At 41.9% G+C, this 27,137-nt stretch overlaps 1 protein-coding gene across 8 annotated transcripts in view; it reads right to left on the reverse strand.

The window, feature by feature from the left end:
• The window catches only part of erc1b (ELKS/RAB6-interacting/CAST family member 1b), a 1,197,549-nt gene that overhangs the window by 731,612 nt on the left and 438,800 nt on the right, over positions 1-27,137 (reverse strand). For all 8 annotated transcript variants that reach the window (XM_078568271.1, XM_078568270.1, XM_078568269.1 and 5 more), the window contains one exon: positions 2,797-2,928. In XM_078568271.1, coding sequence (XP_078424397.1) covers positions 2,797-2,928 — 132 coding nt within the window. The remainder of the gene's footprint in view (positions 1-2,796; positions 2,929-27,137) is intronic.

A 27,137-nucleotide genomic window follows, 5' to 3' on the forward strand; every position in this document is an offset into this window, starting at 1 on the left:
AAATTAATTGGTCTTAAACAACACCATCCCAGACAGAACCATCACCATCCCTGAGTCTGTCCTGTCCCATCAACATCAGACCCACCAGAGGGGGCAGAACAGTGGTATACAGTCAGGACAGAGTTGCCCTAGAGCACTCAATATTGACTCTGGATACCATGAGGTCTCATGACATCAGGTCATGCATGGGCAAAGAAACCTGCTGCTGATTACCACCTACTGCTCCCCCTCAGCTAATGAAACAGTATCCTCTATGTTGAACACCGCTTGGAGGAAAAACTGAAGGTGGCAAGGGTACAGAACATACCCCTGGTGGTGGCTTCAATGGTCAGCACCAAGAATGGCTCAGTAGCACCACGACTGACTGAGCTGGCCCAGTACTAAAGGACATAGCTGCTAGTCTGGGTCTTCGGCAGGTGGTGAGGGAATCAAGAAGAGAGAAAAACCTACTTGACCTCATCTTCACCAGTCTACTTGTCACAAATGCATCTGTCCATGACAGCATTGATAGGAGTGACCACCACACAGTCCTTCTGGAGACAAAATGCCACCTTCACATTGAGGGTTCCCTCCATCATCTCATGTGGCACTACCACTGTGCTATATGGGATAGATTTTGAACAGATCTAGCAGCTCAAAACTGGGCATCCATGAGGTGCTGTAGGCCATCAGCAGAAGCATTGTATACAACCACAATCTGTAACCTCAGAGACGCATATCCCCAACTCAGCTCCTGATCTTATTACAGCCTTGGCCCAAACACATTCTAAAGAGCTGAACTCAAGAGGTGAGCTGAAAGTTAAATCCAGCAGCATTTGGCCAAGTGTGGCATCAAGGGTCCCTGGCAAAACTGGAGTCAATGGGAATCAGGGGAAAAACTCTCCATTGGTTAGAGTCATACGTAGCACAAAAGAAGATGGTTGTGGTTGTTGGAGGTCAATCATCTCAGTTCCAGGACGTCACTGCAGGAGTTCTTCAGGGTAGTGTCCTAGGCCCAACCATCTTCAGCTATTTCATTAATGACCTTCTTTCCATCATAAGGTCAGAAGTGGGGATGTTCACGGAGGATTGTACAATTTTCAGCACCATTCACGACTCCTTGGATACGGAAGCAGTCCATGACATACAGCAAGGCCAGGACAATATTCAGGCTTGGGCTGATAAGTGGCAAGTAACTTTCACACCACACAAGTGCCAAGCAAGAAAGAATCTAACAATCGCCCCTTGACTTTCAACGGCATTACCATTGCTGAATCCCCCACTATCAACATACTGGGGGTTACCATTGACCAGAAACTGAACTGGACCAGCCACATAAATACTGTGGCTGCCAAAGCAAGTCAGAGGCTGGGACTTCTGCAGTGAATAACTCACCTCCTAACTCTCCAAAGCCTATCCCCCATCTACAAGGCACAAGTCAAGAGTGTAATGGAATACTCTCCACCTGCCTGTTCAATGCAGCTCCTACAACATCCAAGAAGCTTGACACCATCCAGGACAAAGCAGCTCGCTTGATTGGCATAACATCCGCCACCTCCTCCATCATCAACACACAGTGGCAGCAGTGTGTACCATCTACAAGATGCATTGCAGCAACTCACCAAGGCTCCTTCGCCAGCTCCTTCCAACACATGACCTCTGCCACCTAGAAAGACAAGGGCAGCAGATACATTGAAATACCACCACCTGCAAGTTTCCTTCCAACTCACACCCTATCCTGACTTGGAACTATATTGCCATTCCTTTACTGTGGCCGTGTCAAAATCCTGGAACTCCCTTCCCAACATCACGGTGGGTGTTCCTACAACACCTGGACTGCAGCTGTTCAGAAGGCAGCTCGCCACCAGCTTCTCAAGGGTAATTAGTGATGGGCAATAAATGCTGGCCTAGCCAGCAATGCCCACATCTCATGAACAAATTAAAAAGAAAATAACAGCATCTTTAACATAATGAAATGTCCCAAGGTGCTTCACAGGAGCATTATGAAACAAAGCATGACACTGAGTCACAATAGAAGATATTAGGTCAGATGACCAAACACATGGTCAAAGAGATAGGTTTTAAGGAGTGCCTTAAAGGAGGAAAGCAAGTTAGAGAGGCGGAGAGGTATAAGGAGTGTGTTCCACATCTTGTAGCCTAGGAAACGGAAGGTGTGGCCACCAATGCTGGAGCGATTATAATTGGGAATGCAGTAAGGTCAGAATAGAGAAGCGCAGATATCTTGGATGGTTGTGGGGCTGGAGGAGATTACAAGATAGGACGGGGAATGGTCATGAAGGGATGTGAAAACAAGGATGATGATTTTCAAGTCAGGACGTTGCTTGGCTGTGAGCCAATGTAGGTCAGCGAGTACAAGAGTGATAGGGGAATGGGATGCTATGAGTTAAGAGAGTTTTGGGCAGGAGAGTTTTGGATGGCCACAAGTTTACGGAGGGTACAATGGGGGAGATCAGTCGGGAGTGCATTGGAATTGTTGAGTCTAGAGGTAACAAAGGCATTGATGAGGGTTTCTGCATCAGATGAGCTGAGACAGGGGAAAAGTCGGGTGATAATAGTCCTGGCATGAATATAAAGTCGGTAGCTCATCTCAGGATCAAGAGTGTCACCAAGGTTGTGAACAGAATGGCTTAATATCAGACTATTGACAGAGAGAAGGATGGAGTTGTTAGCTAGGGGAACAGAGTAAACACAGAACACATTCAATGTTAAAAGTTTATATGGATGATACAGAAGCATTAATATTAATTAATAAAGAGGAAAATTAAGCACCGACTGGTGGTTGCACAGATGACAGACCTGTTTCTCAGAAGTGTTTCTGGCAGCTTCTTCTTGTGCTAATACCATCTCACGTTCTGCTGTTATCTGCACACTCTCTCTTAAAGCCTCCTCTAATTCCTCAATCCGGTCATCTTTTTGTCGTAAAGTGTCCTGAAGGAATGGAGAAAAAAAGGCAATGACCATTCTTGTTACAAATTTTGAAAAGTCACATGGCAAGAAATTTGATAGAGCTGTAAACAGGCATGGAGATAATGATACACAGTTAAGGTGCACCTGTTTCTTAAGATGAGGGCAGCACACAAACTTCATTCTACCTGTTCAAGACCATGGTTGTAGTGTACAGCTAACATTAAGCACACTGCTGAGTGGCTGCAGGCCTGAGCACCACTTATAGCTAGCCTACATCACTGAAAGTCAGCCTGCGCCTCTAAAGGGGACGTTCATTCTGACTGGAGCAGGTGACATAAGTTGCTGGAGAAGAGTGCTCAAGCAGAAAAAACACGGAAAATGGAACAACATTGCAGAAAGCATGCTCCAACACTCCCCATCGCAGCACTAGAGGTCTTGGCAGAGGAGATGCATGAGGAAAGTTGTGCTCTATGCACAAGAGACCAGGAGTTCCTTCTGACAGAATGTGAAAGCAGTGGGATCAGGTAGCGGTGCAGTCATTGGCCAACAGCATCCAGACCCCTGAGGATCTGGATGCATTGTCGCAAGACATTCAATGATCTCACACAAGTGGTCAAGGTCAGTGAATCCAAATGAATCCTTACAAATGAATCACTAGCCTCAAACTTTGCTCAACTCAGCACTGTCCCTTCACTCTCCTACCAATAATCTCAACAACCAAGACTCATATCTCAGATTAATACCAGAACAAAATACTGCAGATGATGGAAATCTGAAGCACAAACAAAAAGTGCTGGAAACACTCAACTGGTCAGGTAGCATCTATGGAGAGAAAGTTAACTTTTCAGTTCAATAGTTCTGTTTCTATCCACAGATTCTGCACAAGTTACTGAATGTTTCCAACATCTTTTTTTTTATTTCATATCTCACATTCATCGCTTCACCTCAACCTCACACACTTAGCACAGCTACAAAACTCACACTGACATACAAACATAGGAACATACAAAGTAGGAGAAGTAGGCCATTTGGCCCCTCGAGCCTGCTCCGCCATTCAATAAGATCATGGCCAATCTGTCTGTGTTTCGAGTTCTACATTCCCATCTATCCCTGATAGCTTTTGATTCCTTTGCCTAACAAGAATCTATCCACCTCTGTCTTAAAAATATTCGGTGACCCCACTTCCACTGCCTTCTGAGGCAGAGAATTCCAAAGTTGCACAACACTCAAAAAATGTCATCTCTGTCCTATAAGGATGACCTCTAATTTTAAACAGTGGCCCCTAGTTCTGGACTCACTCACAAGTGGGAACATCCTTTCCGCGTCCACTTTGTCAAGACCATTCAGGATCTTATATATTTCAATCAAGTCATCCCTCACTCTTCAAAATTCCAGTGGAAAATAAGCCCAGTCTATCCAACCTTTCCTCATAAGATAACCCACTCATTCCAGGTATCAATTTAGTAAACCTCCTCTGAATCACCTCCAATGCATTTACATCCTTCCTGCAGTTGTTCTCCATTTAAGTAATACTCTGCTTTTTTATTCTTCCTGCCAAAATGAACAACCTCACATTTTCCCACGTTATACTTCATCTGCCAGGTTTTTGCCCACTCACTCAACTTATCTATATCCATCTTCAAACTCCTTATGTCTTCTTCACAACATACATTCCTACCTATTTTTGTGTCAACTGCAAATTTAACTACCACGCCTTCACTCTCCTCATCTAAGTCAATGATGTAAATTGTAAGAAGTTGAGGCCCCAGCAGACCCCAGCGGGACTCCACTAGTCACATCCTGCCAATCAGACAAAGACCCATTTATGCATACTCTCGGTTTTATGCCAGCGAGCCAATCCTCTTCCAAGCTAATAATGTTAACCCTTGCACCATGAGCTCTTACTTTGTATAGTAATTTTTGATATGGCACCTTGGTCAAATGCCTTCTAGAAATCTAAGTACAGCACATCCACAGGTTCCCCTTTATCCATGTTGCTTGCTACTTCCTCAAAGAACTCCAATAAATTAGTCAAACATGACTTCCCCTTCACAAAACTATGTTGCCTCTGCTTGATTGCATTGAGATTTTTTAAAGTGCCCCCTATAAGCTCCTTAATAATAGATTCCAATTTCCCTATTACAGATGTCCACCACTGCATCTCTACTGACCTATCCCGTAACCTAATTTCCAGTTCACTTCAGCCAGCTCTATCTTCATGGCCTCATAATCTGCATTATTTAAGTTTAAAACACTTGGCTTAGATCCACTCCTCTCTCCCTCAACCTGAGTGTGAAATTCAATCATATTATGATCACTGCTACATAGGAGTGCCTTCATTATGTCATTAATTAATCCTATCTCATTGCACATTACCAGATCTCATACAGCCTGCTCTCTGGTTGATGCTAAAATGCGCTGCTCTAAGAAACTGCCCCCTAAACAGTCTTATGAGCTCATCATCCAGGCTGCCTTTGCCAATCTGATTTGTCCAATCTATATGTAGATTAAAATCACCCATGATTATCGACATACCTTTCTCACAAGCCCTCATTATTTCTCACTGTATACCCTGTCCTATAATTGAAGAGGTTCTGAGGGCAAATGAAGCCTTAAGTCAAATTCGGAAAAATGCATACTCAAGTTTCCAGCCTTCGGTGACCAAAAAAGATATGAAATTAGCTCTTTTAAGTGACAATCTCCTGGACAGATATTCCAGTATGGCTGGGTGCATCATATTTTTGGTGGGGAAAAATGTAAAGTTGTAATGTTGTCTCTTGGCCTGGGAAGCCAGAAAACAAAACAGGAGGTTAAAAGCACCCTAGCTGCAAAAACACTGACGCTAGTAGAAGCGATTGATATGGGATTGTATTTATCTAACGCACTGAAGAAAATCCTATACAAGGGGCATTCTGAGAAAAGTGTGCCCACATAATGTTATGTGGATAACTGTTCTCTCTGGGATAATGCTCATTCGACAAAGGGCGTCACTGAGAAAAGGTTAAGGATTGATCATGCTTATATAAAGGAAATGTTGGAAGGTAAAGAGATTTCAAACATAAAATGGGTCAACGCAAGTCATCAATTTCAGACTGTTTTGCAGAGAAATGCGTGGTCCAAGAAATTATTGGATATTCGAAAAGAGGGAAGTCTTGTGTTATGATGGGTTATAAGAATTATGGAAAACCAGTGGTTTCTTTTATTGCTTTGCGTGTTAGGAGTGTTTAAGTGTGTTATTACAGAATTGTTATGGCGCAGAAGGAGGCCATTCGGCCCATCATGTTTGCACTGGCTCTCCAAATGAGCACTATGACTTAGTGCCTTTTCCCCATACCATTGGGCATTGTTTATATTCAAATAACTGTCCAATGGCCTCTTGAATGCCTCAATTGAACCTGCTTCTACCACACTTCCAGGCAGTGCATTCCAGGCTCGAACCACTCGATGTGTGAGAAAGTTTTTTCTCACATCACATTTGCTGTTTTGCAAATCACTTTAAATCTGTGCTCTCCAGTTGTCGATCCTTTTACGAGTGGGAACAGTTTGCCCCTATCTACTCTATTCAACTTCCCTCATGATTTTAAGCACCTCTATCAAATCTCCCCTTAGCCTTCTCTCCAAGGGGAACAGTCCCAACCTCTCCAGCCCATTTTCATAACTGAAGTTTCTCAATCCTGGTACCATTCTTGTAAACCTCTTCTGCACTCTCTACAATGTGTTCACATCCTTCCTATAGTGTGGCACCCACAACTGTACAGAATACTCCAGCTGAGGTCGAACTAATGTCTAATGTAAGGTCTTGTACTCTATGCCCCTATTAATAAAGCCCAGGATACTGTATGCCTCATTAACTGTTCTCTCCTGCCACCTTCAGTGATCTATGCACATATACACCCAGGTCCCTCTGTTCCTGCACACCCTTAAGAATTGTACCCTTTATTTTATATTGTCTCTCCACGTTCTTCATACAAAAATGCATCACCTCACATTTCTTCACATTGAACTTCATCTGCCACCTATCTGCCCACTCCATCAACTTGTCTATGTCCTTTTGAAGTTCTATACTGTCCTCCTCACAGTTTACAATCCTTCCAAGTTTTGTATCATCCACAAACTTTGACATAGTCCCCTGCACGTCAAGATCTGGATCATTAATATATATCAGGAAAAGCAAGGGTTCCAATTCCGACCCCTGGGAACTTCACTACCAACCTGCTCCAGCCCGAAAAATATCCATTGACCATTACTCTCTGTTTCCTATTACTCAGCCAATTTTGTAACCACGTTGCTACTGTCCCTTTTATTCCATGAGCTATAACTTTTCTCACTGAAGAGTTATATGGACTTGAGACGTTAAATCTGTTTCTCTCCCCACAGATGTTGCCAGATCTGCTAAGTTTTTCCAGAATTTTCTGTTTTTATTTCAGATTTCCAGCATCCGTCGTATTCTGTTTTTAACTTCTCTCACAAGTCTGTTGTGGCACTGTATCAAATGCCTTTGAAAGTCCATGTACACCACATCAACAGCATTACCGTCATCAACCCTCTCTGTTATCTTTTCAACAAACTCCAGCAAGTTAGTTAAACACAATTTCCCCGTTAGAAATCCATGCTGGCTCTTCCTAATCAACCCACATTTTTCCATGTGACTACCAATTTTATCCGGAATAATTGTTTCTAGAAGCTTCCCCACCACTGAAATCAAACTACCTGGTCTGTAATTGCTGGGCTTATCCTTACAACCTTTTTTGAACAAGGGCAAAATGTTTGTAATTCTCCAGTCCTCTGGCACCTCCCCCAAGTATAGGGAAGACCGAAAGATTATGGCCAGTGCCCCTGCAATTTCCACTCACTTCCTTCAATATCCTTGGATGCATCTCATCCGGTCTTGGCGCGTTGTCAACTTTAAGGCTGACAGTTTATCCAACACTTCCTCCTTATCAATTTTGAACCCTTCTAGTTACAGTGGCACTGGTTATAAAGTTTTTTTGTTTGAAAGAAAGAAAGGGGAATCTGTTAATGGTTTGTTGATTATGGTGTTAAAGATAAACAGGCATGGGCATTGTTTGATTGTTTATATGTGATCCCAGCCCTTGGATCAACTGGGACACTGCAGCATTAGATCGGAGGCAGAGATCTATAAGGCTGCATCCTGTGAATAAACCTACTATCAAAGAAAATATTTGTGTTATCTTTGTACTTCACCTTCTGGCTTGGATCCATTGAACAATAGGAATCGCTGCAAGGAAACTCTGAAGGCTTCACTTAAGGTTCGATATCAACTTCAAGGGAGATGACTGCCCAGGATCACCTCAACTGGTGCAGCCAAATAGAAAACAGCGTGGCCTTCTTTGAAAGCAAGCGCATATCAGAGGCAGAGAGAAAATGTGGGAAGAAGAAATCCCGAACCGGCAAATCATCCAAAACACAATCATTTGCGGTACCCTGTCCTATTTGCAGTAGAACCTTCTGGGTGCAAATTGGCCTTAGCAGTCACCTACATACTCATTGGAGGTAATAAGAGAAGATTCGCTAAATTGGTCCCTGGTTGGGAGGATTGTCCTATGATGAGAGGCTGAGCAAATTGGGCCAATGTTCTCTGAGGTTTAGAAGAATGAGAAGTGATCTCATTGAAACATGCAAGATTCTGAAGGGGCTTGACAGGGCAAATGCTGAGAGATTATGTCTGCCGCTCAAGGAATGTAAAACACGGGCACAGTTTCAGGAAGGAGTCAATCATTTAGGACTGAGATGAGGAGAAATTACTTCACTCAAAGGGTTATGAATATTTGTAATCCTCTACCTCTGAGGGTTATGGATGCTCCATCCTTGAATACATTTAAGGCTGGCATAGACAGATTTCTGGTATCTCGGGGAATCAAGAGATATGGGGAGCAGGCAGGAAAATGGAGTTAAAACCCAAGATCTGCCAGGATTATATTGAATGACAGAGCATGACATATTTCTTGTGTTCTTGGTTCCTTCATCACCATTAATCGGAATTAATTACAATATCTCAAACTCCAAGCAGTTGATAGAAGTAAACAAGGCACCTTGTACCTCAAAATGCTCCAGTTTCATAATGAAGGTCCCGAGGAGCAGAATGTGGATAGTGGTCATGTGAGTGATCATGACACAGGGTAGCTATCACAAAGATAGATCAATTGCCCTGGATGGGTACTCAAGTAACATAAATCCCAGAATAGTCTAGTGAATGGAGGGAAGCAACAACAGTGAGATGTGCAGGAAAATATAAATATTGGATGAATGTTTAGGATGATGGTTAAGCAGAGAGGTCCATGGACCTGGTAGAATGGGGTGAAGGAGTGAAGAATATGAAGTGCAAGTAAGTCTGTAAGTGACTCTTGTGCTGGAGAATGATCCATACTGGAGAAAGAGCCTCAAAAAACGCAAGAGGGAGGTCTCACAACAGTAGTCCTAACAACTGTAAAAGTGGAAGTCGAGGTCGAAGCTTGAATAGATCAGGCAATGAAATAAACGCCGCAGAGCAATCTCACGACAGAACTAGAAGCAGAAGTCCTCATTATCGTGAAGTTTTGGTGGCTGTCAATAAACTTGAGGATAAATGAATGAGAGTCAAAACAAAGGAAGTTAGATACAATTGTAGAAGAGAATTTGAAGTTCATTCTGAAGTCAACTAGCTTTGTCATATTGGTGGAATTGTGTTGAAAAGTCCTTACAGATGGGAGTTTTAAGGCTAATGTGAGGCTAGTTGGCACGGTTTTTGAAGAGTGATTTGAGTGATACAGATGTTAGAGTGTATTCTTCCACAGATCGGAAAGTAATCTTGAAAATCTGTTTAGCTCTTTTGGCAATGTAGGTCAATTAACATAAATTCTACATTTCTGCAGGATGATACTTTTCAGAAAGAAGTATTTCTGAAAGCACCCAAAGATACATTAGGGAAACTATGGAACCTAAACAAACGCATCTATACCTGAATGATGCCTCCAGAGTATGGTATTTTTCAGGGAGATCTGTTTTCCTGAAAATAGGTTGTGTTCAACCAAGAGCTGATACCACCATGTTTTATTGAAAAATGAAAATTTTCAAACATCTTCACGATTCGTGCTGATAATTTCTTCAGGGATAGTACTGCAGAATTTGAGAATGGTGTTCCTAACAAAATTAGAGTGGAATTTAAAATTGGGAGTTAGGCTTGTTGGGCTTTTAAATATACTGGTTTAGGTATTAAGCAAAGGAAGTCTGGAATAACTTTAAATCAATAATCCTATTCAGAGAATGTTATTCCCATCCTGGTTAATTGTGCCAGGTCATCATAGAAAGGCGATGTCATATCTGAAGAGGAGACAGATCAGGCTAGACCAGACGCTCGTTTGGATGTGTTGGAGTTAAGCACTATGATGAAGCACAAACATTTTAATGCCAAATAAAACATTAAGAAAGTTAATTTTGAATAAAAGTGTACTTAAGTTCTCATCATTAGGTTACCAAAAAAACATGAAGCTAGTCATTTTTAACAGTGCTTCACATGTTAAACTTTCTGATGGGTTTTCTTGTGCAACTGGTTTCATAATATTTACAATTGGTGGGAATGGGAAATGTTGCCCTTTAGTTTAGGAAAATAAGAAAATAAAAAAAGTTCTTAAAAGTACTGAGGCTGCAGAAACAAGGCTGTTGTGGAGGCAATGAATATGGGATTCTATTCTATTAAATATTTTAAAAGTGATAATGCATAAGGTAGCTGTACTGAGGATAGTATACCCATTGAATATTGTGTAGATAACCATTTATTCTGGAATAATGCAAGTGAATGTAAAACATAAGTGAAAAAAGGTTAAGATTGACCATACTGGTTTAAAACAAATGCTGAAGAGAAAGGAAACTACTAAAATTAAATGGGTGGATGCATGTCATCAACTGTTGGAATGTTTTACAAAAAGAAATGCATGCATAAAAAAGTTGCTGGGATCCTAGAGGAGGGGTGTCCTGCAATGTAATGCTTCGTACAGAAAATGCAGGTCTTTGATTTAATTTGTTTTGAAATTATGGTTGTGCATATAAACTCTAATTTTTATTTAGGAGGGGAAGGGGATCTGTTAATTGTATATCAATTATCTGCAAGTGGTGGGTATTAACTAAGGGTTTACTTGTGCCCCTATAAAAGAACAAAGGTTTGCAATATGTATCCCTATAAATAAATGCTTATAAAATTGTGTAGAGATTGGTTCCAGTTCTATCCTTTACAACCTGCCTTTTTGGAGTATAACATTGATGAAGCACAGAGTACGAGTGAGAACAATGTGTGGGTGTAATTAAAGGAGATGTAACCTGCTGGTTCAAGGGCCAGCTGCAACAAATAAATAATTGATTTATTAAAGTAAAACCTATTAGTTTTCAGTTTACATTTGTAGGGTAGATTTCCTATTGGAGTTACATTGCAAACTGCTATAAATCCAGTAGATGTTAGTGTGAAATTCCTTCCAAGTTGCACCGCATGATTCTTCATTGTTCCCATCCATTTCATTAATATATAAAAGACTGAAATACATCATGTGCTCTATTTTCCATCATTGTACTGTGTACATTCATAAAGGATGTATAGACAATGGAGAAGATTCAAAAAGGATTTGCATGGGTGGCTAAAACTGAGAGGTTCTAACTATCAGGGAAGACTGAATAGGCTGGTTCTCTTTACTCCAAAAAAGAGAAAGCTGAGTGCAGAACCTAATAAAAATCTTTAAAATTATCAAAAGGTTTGATAGGGTACATGTAGAGAAAATGTTTCCATGTGGGGGAGTGCAAAACTCAGGGCCATAAATACAAGATCGCCACTAATAAATCCAGTGAAGAATTCAGGGAAACTTCTTTTCCAGAGAGATGTTAGAATGTGAAACATGCTACCACAAAGAGTAGTTGAAGGGAAATAGCACAGATTCCTTTAAGGGGAAACCATGTAAGTGAATAAGGGAGAAAGGAATAGAAAGGTATGCAGATAGGGCTAAATGGAATAGGGTAGGCAGAATCTCGTGTGGAGCATAAACACCAGCACAAACCAGCTGGCCAAATTCCTGTATCAATGCTGTAAATTCTATGCAATTTCTGCTACAACAATACTGAGCGTGACAGTATTCTCCATATCCCTGCTGGTTGAATGAGAGGTTTTCATTTTAACACACAGGAAAACCTGCACACTAGATTTTTTTTAAGGCAGCACCAAAGCTGCTGGAAATTCTATGCTGTGTCAAGCTTCTGAGGCCTGCTGCAGCCTACCTATGACTTTGGTTGTGGACTTCACACATTTAGGGCAGAACTTTACAGCCCCATCGCAGCAGGGGCTGGGCAGTAAAATGTGGCGAACCATTCAAAAGCTCATTGACTTCGGCAGCACCAGAACATCCCGCCCATACCTAAATAACCTTAAAATTTCGCCCATACATAAATAGCCTTGAGGCAAGAAAATTGTGTGTGATCTTTGCATTAAGTGGGATTGTCAGCACGTGAAAGATTGACCTCCAGTTCTGTACAATTGGAACATTTAGTCTGTGATGTCCAGTGCCTTCTAAGTTGTGCACTATTCTTTACTGCAATGCATACCCCTGTGCCACTGATATGACACTGCATGTGTTTAAGTCAAATATCGTAAATAGGCTAATTATTCACAAACTACAAACCCAATGGCTCCAGTGTATTCAAAAAAAGTAGCAACCAATACATCTAAGAAACCAAATTTAGCTTTAATAATAGATATTTAAAATTATGGAAGGTTTTGACAGAATGGATAGAGAGAGAATGTTTCCTCTTGTGGGGGAGAGCATTGTTTTTTTGCTCAGCAAGTTGTTTCTTTTGATATCTCAGGTTTTTGTTGAAATTCATGTTTAATGTTGTGCCAAACTTTACTGTTCCGAAATATTCTCATCGGCCCCTTGGGTGAGACAAATTTTGAAATGTGGCCCCCCCGCCCATGTGAAAAGGTTGTGCAAGCCTGGTCTAAAGGGTCTTGGAGTTTTACATGACGGTTAACACCGAGGCTGTTACAACAGTCAAGCTGCTCTGGGTTACCTGTAGGGGCAATCTGGGTTTCTCACTCTAAGTGCCAATTCTTTTGACTGTAAGGCTGAGCAGTTCTTGTCAAGCTTAACTCTTCCCTGTCCACCTTTGTAACCTGGGAATTCAGTTGCTCAACTCAGGCACTATTGTTAACCTGATTTGATTTTGGCCTCCTGCAGGAATTCCGGTTTAGAGTCTGGCGCAGGCACAACTGGGGTGTTCCAGTTACTGCTGCCAGGTTCCGCTAGTGGGTCCTGCAATATGTGGTTAATCTTCTCCTGAACATGGGCCAGCTTTTCTGGACCCAGATAATGTTGCCTTATAGGAGGGGTCTCTCCCACATCCACATCAGGTAGAGCTACACTGATTCCACCTGGTTTGTCTTTACAGGTTGTTTTAACTGCAGTGGGCAGCCCTGTCAGGTTGCCTCTTGTTTCTGCATTAAGGTGGGCAAATATGGGATCCAATCTCATTAGAATTTCTCTGTTTATGAGTCAGATAGTGTGGGGTACAATGTGGGCTTTACCTATGTCTCCCTCCAATTTATTCTCACTGTTCCTCTCTTCAAATATTTAATATTGCAGATCTGGAATATTTACTTATGAGAAGTGAATTTTTGAGCCATTAATAAAAGACAACAGTGCTGTATAAGGGAACAATTTTCCATTCTGGGTTACAAGTGGCAGCATTAAGCATTCACAGGTTAGACACTGTAGAAACTGTCAAATTTGTCTCTCTATTACAGTCCAATAATCTGTCTTGACACAAATCTCAGAAGAGTGCACAAAACCAAATGAAAATACTCGACGCTGGAAACCTGGAAAAAAAACAGAAAATGTTGGAAATGCTTAGGTTAGGCAACATCTATAGAGAGAAATAGGGTTAACAGGCTGTATATTACTAAGGGCTTTGGGGCCCCAGCATCAGGGTGAAAAGCTTGTCCAGAGCCTATACTTACTGGCAGCTAGTAATTGGGTCTTTAAATATGAAAATCGGCTCCCGTGGAGCAGACAGCCGATCTGCCTTGCAGACCACAGTTGGGAAACGACCCCAGCAACTGGACAGTGACAGGATCCATCTCCACGTCGCTCAGCACTATTTTATCAGTCCCCACCTCTATTCTCACCATCTGGGGCCTGTAAAATTCAGCCCAAAGTCTCAGGTCGATGACCTTCCATTAGAACTGGTACAGAGCACAGAAAGGTAGGTGTCAGCGGGCTTACAGTTAAGTTGCCATTGTACCAAGATAAAAGGAATAAAGAAATGCTTGCATTTATATAGCACTTTTCATGCCCACCTCAAAGGATGTCTCAAAGCATTTCACAGCCAATGAAGTACTTTTTGAAGTATAGTTACTCTGGTAATGTAGGAGGCGATGGTCTCGTGGCATTGTTGTTGGACTAGTAACCAGAATCCCAGGGAAATGCTCTGGGGACCTGGGTCCAAATCCTGCCACGCCAGATGGTGGAATTTGAATTCAATTAAAATTTGAAATTAAGAAGTCTACTTAGACTTTTAATGATGACCATGAAACCATTGTCTACTGTTATAAAAGCCCATCTGGTTCACTAATGTCCTTTAGGGAAGGAAATCTGCTGTCCTTAACTGGCCTACATGTGACTGCAGACCCACAGCAATGTGGTCGACTCTTAAGTGCCCTCTGAAATGGGCTCGCAAGCCACTCAGTTGTATCAAACACAAAGTCTCAAAAAAGGAACAAAACCAGATAGACCACCCGGCATTGGCCTGGGCACCGGAAATGACAATGGCAAACTCAGCCCTGTTGACCCTGCGAAGTCCTCCTTACTAACATCTAGGGGCTAGTGCCAAAATTGGGAGAGCTGTCTGTGACTAGTCTCACAGACTAATCAAGCAACAGGCTGACATAGTCATTCTCACGGAATCATATCTTACAGATAATGTCCAGACACCACCATCACCATTCCTGGGTATGTCCCAGCAGAGGTGGCGGTACACTCGGGAGGGAGTTTCCCTGGAGTCCTCAACATCAACTCCAGACCCCAGAAAATCTCATGGCATCAGGTCAAAGATGGGGAAGGAAGCCTCCTACTGATTACCATGTACCGCCCTCCCTCAGCTGTTGATTCAGTGCTATTCCGTGTTAAACACCACTTGGAGGAAGCACTAAGGGTGGCAAGGGCGCAGAATGTACTCTGGGTGGGGACTTCAATATCCATCGCCAAGAGTGGTTCAGTAGCACCACTACTGACTGAGCTGGCCGAGTCCTAAAGGACACAGCTGCTAGACTGGGTCTGCGGCAGGTGGTCATAGAACCAACAAGAATGAAAAACATACATGACCTCATCCTCACCAACCTGCCTGCCGCAGATGCATCTGTCCATGACAGTATCGGTAGGAGCGACCACTGCACAGTCCTTGTGGAGACGAAGTCTCATCTTCACATTGAGGATACCCTTCATCGTGTTGTGCGACATTACCACTGTGCTGATTGGGATAGATTTTGAACAGATCTAGCAACTCAAGACTCGGCACCCATAAGGTGCTGTGGGCCAGCTGCAGCAGAATTGTACAAAACTACAATCTGTAACTTCATGGTGCGGCATATCCCTCTCGCCACCATTACCACCAAGCCAGGGGATCAACCCTGGTTCAATGAAGAGTGCAGGAGGGCATGCCAGGAGCAGCATCATGCATACCTAAAAATGAGGTGTCAAGCTGGTGAAACTACAACACAGGACTGCTTGCGTGCAAAACAGCATAAGCAGAAAGTGATTGACATAGCTAAGCAATCCCACAACCAACCGATCAGATCTAAGTTCTGCAGTCCTGCCACATCCAGTCGGGAATGCTGGTGGACAATTAAACAATTCACTGGGGGAGCAGGCTCCACAAATATCCCATCCGCAACAATGGGGGAGCCCAGCACATCAGTGCAAAAGATAAGACTGAAGCATTTGCTACAATCTTCAGCCAGAAGTGCCGAGCGGATGATCCATCTCAGCCTCCACCGGAGGTCCCCGGCATCACAGATGCCAGTCTTCAGGGCTGTTTAAATTAACCCCCCTCCTGTCCATAACATTTTAGTTATGCCAATGTTCACTTTCATTCCATATTTCATGCCTGTTGTTAAGAGTCCATCTACGAGTTCTTGTAATCCTTCTTCTTTGCTTTCTGGGCAAGTGGTCTTTTTTGCAAATCTAACGGATGCTATCATTCACCCCAAATATTTTCCACGTATATCATTTTCTTTAATGATGCCTACTCCATGTGTTTCTTCTCATGAGTCCTGTTCTTTTGCAAAAAATCTACCAGTCTTTGGCCTCACTCATTTCTTTTTCCAAGACCAGATGGTCCTCTTTCCTTTTCATCTCTTCCTTCTCCAACAATACTGTTCCAATTCCCAAATATGCCTACTTCTCTTGGACTGCCTGGTGGTCCCCCATTCTCTCTCTGTCTCCAAGCCCTTAAGCTGAGGTGTGACCACCTCTCTGAGTGTGCTATGCACATAGCTCTCAGCCGGGATGTTGATAGCAGGGGATTCAGCGATTATAATGCCATTAAATATCAAAGGGAGACGGTTGGAAGAACATGGACAGACAATACAAAATAAGGGGTGAAATTTTGAAAGGGGTGCAGGAGCAGAAAGACCTGGGTGTATATGTGCATAGACCATTGAAGGTGGCAGGACAGGTGGACAGAACAGATAATAAAACATATAATATCCTGGGCTTTATTAATAGGGGCATACAGTGCAAGAGCAAGGAGGTTATGCTGAATTTATATAACAGACTCATTAGACCTCAGCTGGAGTAGTGTGTACAGTTCTGGGCACCACATTATAGGAAGGATGTGAACACATTGGAGAGAGTGCAGAAAAGGTTTACAAGAATGGTTCCAGAGATGAGAAACTTCAGTTATGAAGATAGATTGGAGAGGTTGGGACTGTTCTGCTTGGAGAGAAGGTGGCTAAGAGGAGATTTGATAGAGATGTTCAAAATCATGAGGAGGCTGGACAGAGTAGATAGGGAGAAGCTGTTCCCATCCGTAAAAGGATCAAGAACCAGAGGGCACAGATTTAAAGTGATTTGCAAAAGAAGGAAGTGTGATGTGAGAAAAAAACTTTTTCACATAAAGAGTGGTTTGGGTCTGGAATGGACTGCCTGGAGGTGAGGTGGAGGCCGGTTTAATCGAGGCATTCAAGAGGGCATTAGAAGATTATCTGAATAGAAACAATGTATGGGGAAAAGGCAGGGCAATGGCACCAGGTCATAATACTCATTTAGAGAGCTGGTGCAGACGTAATTGGCCGAATGGCCTCCTTCTGTGCAGCTAAAATTATGTGATTTCTTTTATTTCACCAGCGTCTGTTAATAAAACAATTTCCTTACTCTCTATTGCTGTTGTTTTCAGTGCTTTCTGCTGAGTTCTACTAATCTCATTTGCTTCTGCATACTTCACACAGGTCTTATATTGCTAAATGTGCTCTCCATTTAACTGCTTGTGTTTTTTTCCACAGTTCAAGCAGGCATAGTATGAAAATTCCATGCCCCCAATACTACACTATTCTGAGATCCCAGCAGTAACACAGGGAAAAGGAAGAACTTGCATTTATGTAGCACCTTATCACTTCTTCAGTGCTTTACAACTAGTGAATTACATTTTGAAGTGCAGTCATTCTTATGCAGACAAATGCAGTAACCAATCTAAGCATAAAGAAAAGTCCACCAGCATCAAATGAATCAATGACCAGATCATTTGTTTTTGATAGTGTTGGACAAAACATTGGGAGAACCTCCTGCACTTCTTTGAATGTTGTTTTCACACCAACTTGAATGGCAGAGCGTAGGTCTAATGTCTCAACTCCTTTGGTAGTATAGCACTTCCTCAGTACTGTACCCTGAGCTAAAAGCCTGTAGGGAGGCTTGGCCCACAATCTGCTGATTCAGGCAAGAGCATTAGTAACTAAGCAAGCTTTCAGCCTCTCTAGGTTCCACCATTTTCTACCTTGGATCCTCTTCAGTTAGAGTACTGTTTCCATTTTCACAAGATTATGATCGGATTCTGGGTGGCTCCTGGTTGAGCCATTCTTAATTCTATTAAGTTCTTAATTCTATTTCTGCATCTTTGCCTCACCATTATAAAGTCCAGCTGAAATCTTGCTGTTTTGCCAAATATTTTCCACGTATATCATTTTCTTTAATGATGCCTACTCCATGTGTTTCTTCTCATGAGTCCTGTTCTTTTGCAAAAAATCTACCAGTCTTTGGCCTCACTCATTTCTTTTTCCAAGACCAGATGGTCCTCTTTCCTTTTCATCTCTTCCTTCTCCAACAATACTGTTCCAATTCCCATAACAACCAAATAGCTCTTTCCACTCTCCTGCTCAATTAGTTTTTCAATTCTATCAAATGTTACATCAACCTCCTTGACTGGACGTTCACTTGTAGGCATATATCCAAATTTTGGTAATGTCCACTGGTTGTCCCTTTAGTTTCACTAGCATCAGTCTGTCTATCTGACTCACATTTCACTTGACTCCCACATTTGGCAGCTTCCTTGTCTCTGCTGCTCCTTGTTTCTATTCATTTCCTCCTGAACATGTCATTCTCATTTCTTAATTCATGAAATCATCTTCCCCTGTCCACCATGCTTCATATAACCCTAGTGTCATGAAGAGATATTAATGTATATAATGTTATTAGAAATCATTTTTAAATTGGAATTGTAGTAGGGTCTGTGTCTATGTGTACCTTAATTGGATTAAAACCAGCTAATCTGGGTGCTTTGATGTATTGTAGTTTTGAGACATTAATTAAATAAGCGTAAGGAGGAGGAGGTAAAGTGTAAATTTGCATTTGCTGAATAAACCATTCAACAGAATGGGTAAAATCTTGCATCCAGCTGGGAGACACCAAGCAATCTGTTTAAATTGCTAATAAAATTGGTGGAATGAATGGATTATTGTTAGGAGAGGTAAAATTAACAAACCTAGTATTACAATGGAAAATTTACATTTAAAGGGGAAGCTTATAAACAGAAAGGAATTTGTGTGTCTAAGTCAGAGGCATTTAAGATCTAACTAGCCTGTAAGCCTACAATTGTGCTTGCAAAGGAAAAAAATTGAAAGGAACCTCATTTTGAATTTGTATGGTCAAATGTACTTTGCCCGGTGGCTGTTTAAAGTCTATGGGTTACTGTTGCCTTGGTGAAGATTTACCTGGGAGTGATTAATTTGGGGATTTGTTTAAAAGTTACTATGGTAGTAATTTGTAGACATGTGTATGTGTTTAATTTGTTGTTAAATTAATAAATGTTTAATTTAGTTTTACATGAAAAAGCTTTTGAAGCTCGGTGTTCTTATTCCTGAATTCAGAGCTGCATCTCAAACATACCAATTGAAAATATAGGTTATGACAGTTGTTCAAGTTTCCCTCTGGGATTTAAACAACTCAGCCTTTACCAACTGCTGTGTCACAATACTAGCCTGTTTAATTTCTCTTTTTCCATTTCTTATTTTAGGTTCTGTAGCGTTCCTTGTTTGTACATTTCACATTATTATTCTTTCGATACTGCCAAGCTCAATGGACGACGAGCTTCGGGGCCTTACTCCCTCCCTTGCCGAATGCAACATCACCTATCCTTTGACAAGAGCTCCCATCTACACTGTTGGGGTATATTTGTGCTGATGCCATCCTGAGCCAGTTTCTTGGCTATGGATCACTACTGCCTTCCATTGTGATGCCAGTTTAGTCGCCGACAACTCAACCCTTGTGACAGGTAGCACTGGGCTACAATGATGCCACGAGCAGATTGGACCTGATTCAGATTGCATTATATCCAAATGCAACATTGAAACATTTTTCACACCAACAACTATATTCCTATGATCTTTTCGATTGCTAATTCATGACAAACCATACAGTTTTGTGTTGTGGGACTGCGATCACTAGGAACTAAGTTAATACTAAATGAAGAGTAAGGACAAATTTTGCTCCGTTTTTCCACTCATTGCTCAAAATGCTCAGGCCACACACCAACTACAGTCAAGGAAGCAGGCTTCAAGGATTCTGTCAACACCACGCTGAATCTGATGGTAAGAAGGCACATCACAATTTCCCAAGGATGATTCCCCTTGCACCTAGCCTCCATAACACACTGCCCCATTAGATTCCTGCAATTAGGAACGTAGAACTTTTTTTTCACATCTTGGGATGTTTTATTACATTAATGGCGCTAAAAAATACAAGTAGTTGTTGTTGCTTTATTCACAACTTCAGGATGGCCCAAAACACACTACTTTGGGAGTGTTGCCTTTGATGCAATGTAGAAAATTTGGTAGGCAAATTGCACAAAACAGGGTTTCATTAATCAAAGTGATAATGACCAATTATTTGTGTTTGATAAGTGTTGTTGTTTGAAGGATATATACTGGCCAGGACAGCAGGGAGAATTCCCCTGTTCTTCTTTGAAAAAGTGTCAAGGGATCTTTTATTTCCACCTGAACGGGCAAACAGGATCTTGGTTCAACAACTCATTCAAAACATGGCATGTCCAACAGTGCAGCATTAAGGCTGGAGTATTAGCCTAGATTTTTTTTCCTCAAGTCTCTGGAGTGAGACTTAAAGTCATGTGAGTGACAGTGCTACCACTGTGACACAGCTAACATTAAAGAAAACATGGAACAATAAATCTATTCAATACACAAAGCCAACTTGTCCCATAGGTCATATAGAATTTGCACTATCAAAATTTTCCTTATCTTGTTCAGCCTCCCTCATATAATTTCTAAATCATTTAATCATGCCGTGATTAAAAACACACATCTGGGGGGCTCTGACTCCATAAGTCAGCTCTGTATCCATTTATTACCACGGTCTGCTTGCCACAACCACACCAATTTTCAATCCAACTACAAAGTTTGTCATTGATGTATTGTGTCTTTATTTTACTTGAAATGTCAACTGAAAAAAACTATATTAACTGCCTTCTAGCAAACTATACTATTGCAAAATCTGGTTCGTGGCTTATGTTTTAGAATATAACTCCTAGTTTTAAGAATTAAAGTTTTAACTGTAGAAAATTGGGTCCTTTGGTTAAGAAATTGGGAAAAATAACTGATGTAAACACAACTCAAACAAGCTTGGCTTAAGTTACAACTAAAAGCTAACCTAAGTTATCTTCAAGATCAGAGTAAGACATGTAAACAGTGAACAACAGATGAGCCATTTCTGGAACTATTGATGGAGCCAGGGTGACTATCATTCTCTCCATTAAAGATGCTAAAAGCTAGCAACTTTGGAAAAGAGAATCATAAAACTCCATTAGAGATAGAAATTATTCATATGGGTTCAGAATCAAAAAGTTATATTGAAGGTAAAATAGTTTGTTTGCATTTGTTTGAACCATCCCACAGCACGTCTCTGCCGTAGAGACAATGATTCAGGGTGCGGCCTTGGTTAGAAGGTTCTTTTGTTTAATTTATCTATGTGCTTGCTGAGAGAAGCAGGTAGTTCATTATGGAAACAGATAGAGGCTGTAGCAAATTTGGTCATGTAGGCTGCAACCCATTGAGTGGGAAGAGCCCAAAGGAAATGAATGTTAGTAATGCCTGCATTTAGGCAGAGAAAATACTAATTTTATCACTCACCACATGGAATGCAGGGCTCAAGCTCAATTTGCACTGGGTCTGCACTGGAGTGCTGCTTTGGGCTGCAGTAGAGTGCTTAAGTTGGAGTTTGGTGACTGAGGGAGTTCGGTGAGAAGGGAACAAGGTGATCCTTTGAGTACCGTGAGTGCAGTCGGGTAAATATTTACTACTTTTATCGCTTATAGTTTTTAAGGTCTTATTTTGTGGTTCATCGTTTGTGAGGGCTATTTCTGTAACGACGAGGAGCAGGGAAGAAGGGCCCTAGAGTAATTGATATTATTTGACATTAAGTATCTTCCAAAAGGTTTAATTTAATTTAAAGGGGTAAGTCATGGCAGGAGAGCTCAAAGCCAAGGTGTGCTCCTCCTGCTCTATGTGGGAAGCCGGGAACATTTCCAGAGCACAGGGCCAGCATGTGTGTGGCAAGTGTCTCCAGCTGCAGCACCTGGAAGCCCGGGTTTTGGAGCTGGGGCGGCGGCTGGGGACATTGTGGAGCATCCACGAGGTGCAGAGTATCGTGGACAGCACGTCTAGAGAGGTGGTCGCACCGCAGGCTAAGAGTCCACAGGCAGGAAGGGAATGGGAGACCACCAGGTAGAGCAAGAGGGCTAGGCAGGCAGTGCAGGAATCTCCTGTGGCTATTCCCCTGCAAAACAGGTATACCACTTTGGATACTGTTGAGGGGAATGGCCTTTCAGGGGAAAGCAGCAACAGCCAAATTTGTTGCACCATGGTTGGTTCTGCTGCTCAGGGGAGGAGTAAAAAGTGTGGGAATGCAATAGTTATAGGGGATTCAATTGTAAGGGGAAGGGATAGGCATTTCTGTGGCTGCAAACGAGACTCCAGTTTGGTATGTTGCCTCCCTGGTGCTAGGGTCAAGGATGTCTCAGAGCGGCTACAGGACATTCTGAAGGGGGAGGGTGAACTGTCAGTGATCATGGTACACATTGGTACGAACAACATAGGTAAAAAAAAGGGATGAGGTCCTAAAAGCAGAATATAGGGAGTTAGGGAGTAAGCTGAAAAGTAGGGCCTCAAAGGTAGTAATCTCAGGATTACTACCAGTGCCACGTGCTAGTCAGAGTAGTAATAGCAGGATATATTGGATGAATACGTGGCTGAAGAGATGGTGTGAGGGGGAGGGTTTCAGATTCCTGGGACATTAGAACCGGTTCTGGGGCAAGTGGGAGCAGTACAAATTGGACGGGACTGATGTCCTAGGGAGTATATTTGCTAGAGTTATTGGGGAGAGTTTAAACTAAAAATGGCAGGGGGATGGGAACCTATGCAAGGAGTCAGAGGAGGGGGAATCTAGGACAAGAACAAAAGGCAGAAAGGGGAATAAGAAAAGTGATAGGCAGAGAAATCAAGGGCAAGGATCAAACAGGGCCTCAGTGAAAAATAGTGGGAATGGGACAAGTAATGTTAAAAAGACAAGCCTTCAGGCTTTGTGCTTTAACACAAGGAGCATTCACCATAAAGTGGATGAATTAACCGCATAAATAGATGTAAACAGGTATGGTATAGTCAGGATTACGGAGACACGGCTGCAGGGTGACGAGGAATGGGAACTGAACATCCAGGGGTATTCAGTATTTAGGAAAGACAGACAAAAAGGAAAAGGCAGTGGAGTTGCATTGCTGGTTAAAGAGGAAATTAACGCAATAGCGGGAAAAGATATTAGCTCTGACAATGTGGAATCTGTATGGGTAGAGCGGAGAAACACTAAGGGGCAAAAAGCGTTAGTGGGGATTGTATATAGATCCCCAAACTTAGTGATGATGTTGGGAATGGCATTAAACAGGAAATTAGAGATGCATGCAATAAAGGAACATTTGTAATTATGGGTGACTTTAATTTGCATATAGATTGGGCAAATCAAATTAGTAACAATACCGTAGAGGAGGGATTCCTGGAGTGTTTACGGGATGGTTTTCTGGGCCGATGCGTCGAGGAACCAACTAGAGAACAGGCCATCCTAGACTAGGTATTGTGTAATGAGAAAGGAATAATTGGCAATCTTGTTGTGCGAGGCCCCCTTGGGGATGTGCGACCATAATATGGTAGAACTCTTCATCAAGATGGAGAGTGACGTAGTTGATTCTCAGACTAGGGTCCTGAATCTTAATAAAGGAAACTACGATGGTATGAGGCATGAGTTGGCTATGATGGATTGGGAAACGTTACTTAAAGGGATGACAATGGATAGGCAATGGCAAATATTCAAAGAGCGCATGGGTGAACTGCAACAATTGTTTATTCCTGTCTGGTGCAAAAGTAAAACAGGAAAGGCGACCAAACCATGGCCTACAAGGGAAAGTAGAGATAGTATTAGATCCAAGGAAGAGGCATACGAAATTGGCCAGAAAAAAACAACAGACCTGAGGACAGGGAGCAGTTTAGAATTCAGCAAAGGAGAACCAAGGGATTGATCGAGAAGGGGAAAATAGAGTACGAGAGTAAGCTTGCAGGGAACATAAAAACTGACTGTAAAAGTTTCTACAGGTATGTGAGGAGAAAAAGATTGGTGAAAATAAATGTAGGTCACTTACAGTCCAAAGCATGGGAATTTATAATGGGGGACAAAGAAATGGCTGATCAACTAAATACATACTTTGGTTCTGTCTTCATAAAGGAGGACGCAAATAACATACCAGAAATGTTGGGGAACACAGGGTTTAGTGAGAGGGGGGAACTGAATGAAATCAGTATTAGTAGGGAAATAATGTTGTGGAAATTGATGGGATTGAAGGCCGATAAATCCCTAGGGCCTGATAATCTATATCCCAGAGTACTTAAGGGAGTGGCCCTAGAAATAGTGGATGCATTGGTGGTCATCTTCCGAGATTCTATAGACTCTGGAACAGTTCCTACAGATTGGAGGGTGGCTTTTGTAACCCCACTATTTAAAAAGGGAGGTAGAGAGAAAACAGAGAATTATAGACCAGGCAGCCTGACGTCGGTTGTGGGGAAAATTCTAGAGTCCATTATCAAAGATTTAATAACTGAGCACTTGGAAAACAGTGGCAGAATCGGACAGAGTTAGCATGGATTTACGAAAAGGAAATCATGCTTGACAAATCTACTGGAATTTTTCGAAAATGTAACTAGTAGAGTTGATGAGGGGGAGCCAGTGGATGTGGTTTATTTGGACTTTCACAGGGTTTTCGACAAAGTCCCATATAAGAGATTAGCATGTAAAATTAATGCGCATGGGATTGGGGGTAGTGTATTGAGATGGATAGAAAACTGGTTGGCAGACAAGAAACAAAGAGTAGGAATAAACGGGTCTTCTTCCGAATGGCAGGCAGTGACTAGTGGGGTACCGCAGGGATCGGTTCTGGGGCCCCAACTATTCACAATATATATTAATGATTTAGATGAGGGAACTAAATGTAATATCTCCAAATTTGGAGATGACACAAAGCTGGGTGGGAGGGTGAGCTGTGAGGAGGATGCAGAGATGCTTCAGTGTGATTTGGACAAGCTGAGTGAGTGGGCAAATGCATGGTAGATGCAATATAGTGTGGATAAATGTGAGGTTATTCACTTTGGTAGCAAAAACAGGAAGGCAGATTATTATCTGAATGGCTATAAATTGAGAGAGGGGAATGTGTAACGAGACCTGGGTGTCCTCGTACACCAGTCGCTGAAGGTAAGCATGCAGGTGCAGCAGGCGGTAAAGAAGGCAAATGGTATGTTGGCTTTCATAGCAAGAGGGTTCGAGTACAGGAGCAGGGATGTCTTGCTGCAATTATACAGGGCCTTGGTGAGATCACACCTGGAATATTGTGTGCAGTTTTGGTCTCCTTATCTGAGGGGGGAATGTTCTTGCTATAGAGGGAGTGCAGCAAAGGTTTACCAGACTGATTCCTGGGATGGCAGGACTGACACATGAGGAGAGATTGAGTCGGTTAAGATTATATTTGCTGGAGTTCAGAAGAATGAGGGGGGATCTCATAGAAACCTATAAAATTCTAACAGGACTAGACAGGGTAGATGCAGGAAGGATGTTCCTGATGGTGGGTGAGTCCAGAACCAGGGGTCACAGTCTGAGGATACGGTGTAGACCATTTAGGACTGAGATGAGGAGAAATTTCTTCACCCAGACAGTGGTGAGCCTGTGGAATTCGCTTCCACAGAGAGTAGTTGAGGCCAAAACATTGTATTTTCAAGAAGGAGTTAGATATAGCTCTTGGGGCGAAAGGGATCAAAGGATATGGGGAGAAAGCGGGAGCAGACTATTGAGTTGGATGATCAGCCATGGTCATAATGAATAGCGGAGCAGGCTTGAAGGGCCGAATGGACTACTCCTGCTCCTATTTTCTATGTTTCGTTTTGGATTTCCTGAGGGGAGGAGCAGCTGGAAGACTTGCCTAGTTTGCTGCTAATGGAAAAAATCTACAGTGGTCCTGACATAGCCTTGTGGCAGAAAACAGTCAGCAGAGTTAGCTTGGAAAGGCAGTTGGATCTCTGCTGGCAACCGAACAAGTAGCCGAGGCATCCACAGTCATGAGATCTGTGAAGAAAAGGTGGAGGGTCACGTATCCAACACCTAATGGAAGGACCCCGATAGAATCTTACCTCGAAGGATACCTGGAACACTGAGGAGAATTAAAGTAAATTATGGAAGACTGCGGAATAATTTTTGGGATGGTCTTAGGAAAGGTGAATAAATCTTCAAGATTTTGTAAGATAAGGGAACTCTTGTGGGGGGAGTAAAAAGTCGAACTGAGTTCACAGCATAAGTCTTTATAAGCTATAGTATTTAGTTAATAGTGCTTACTTTGTTCAATTCTTTTTGATATACAGTAAAGTTTGTTTTTGTTTAAAAATGTTAAATCTTGTGGCAAGATTGCTGTGTGTTTGGATTTCTTCTTTAAACATTAATGGTCCCTAACAGGAGTGTAACAATATTGACTGGATAGCCTTTGTCCACTAATTTACCTCCTCAAAGAATTCCAGGAGATTCATGATGCATAACACATTGCTTCTAAAACTTTGCTACCCTTATGACATGTAAAGTCTTCAGATTAACATTGATACCTCCTGAATATTTTGCCACTAGTGACAATAGAATGACTGGCCTATAATTTCAATTCCTGTTTTAATTGTTTTTGAGCATGAGGTTTACATAATTTCCCTTTTTTCCAAGGATTCCAGGCTTATCTAATCTGCTCCAAATGCCTGGAAATACTCAGTACATTGACAAGCATTTTACTGGTCTTTATATATGTTTAAGATTCCTTATTTCCATAATCTTCATTTTTGAAGATTGGTATAAAGAATTAATTTCAGACATGTGCCATATTGTAATACTCTATCATGTCTCTGCGCAATTTTATCTTTTGAAGCACCTATCTGACTTCAATCATTGACTGCTTTGTACATACCTAAATCATTTCCTCTGATTCTTTTCTTATTCGAATGAACTCTATTGAGTTTCTAACCTTTCTAGTGCCTATTCCAGTTGTCCTCATTGGACATTTAGAAGAATTTATTTCAGTCCTCAATATTTTTTTTCAACGAATATTATTCCAAATTTATTTTTGTGTTTCTCGGTTACTTT

The sequence above is a fragment of the Cetorhinus maximus genome, chromosome 22 (genome assembly GCF_964194155.1).
Source record: "Cetorhinus maximus chromosome 22, sCetMax3.hap1.1, whole genome shotgun sequence".
In the NCBI taxonomy this organism is placed as follows: Eukaryota; Metazoa; Chordata; class Chondrichthyes; order Lamniformes; family Cetorhinidae; genus Cetorhinus; species Cetorhinus maximus.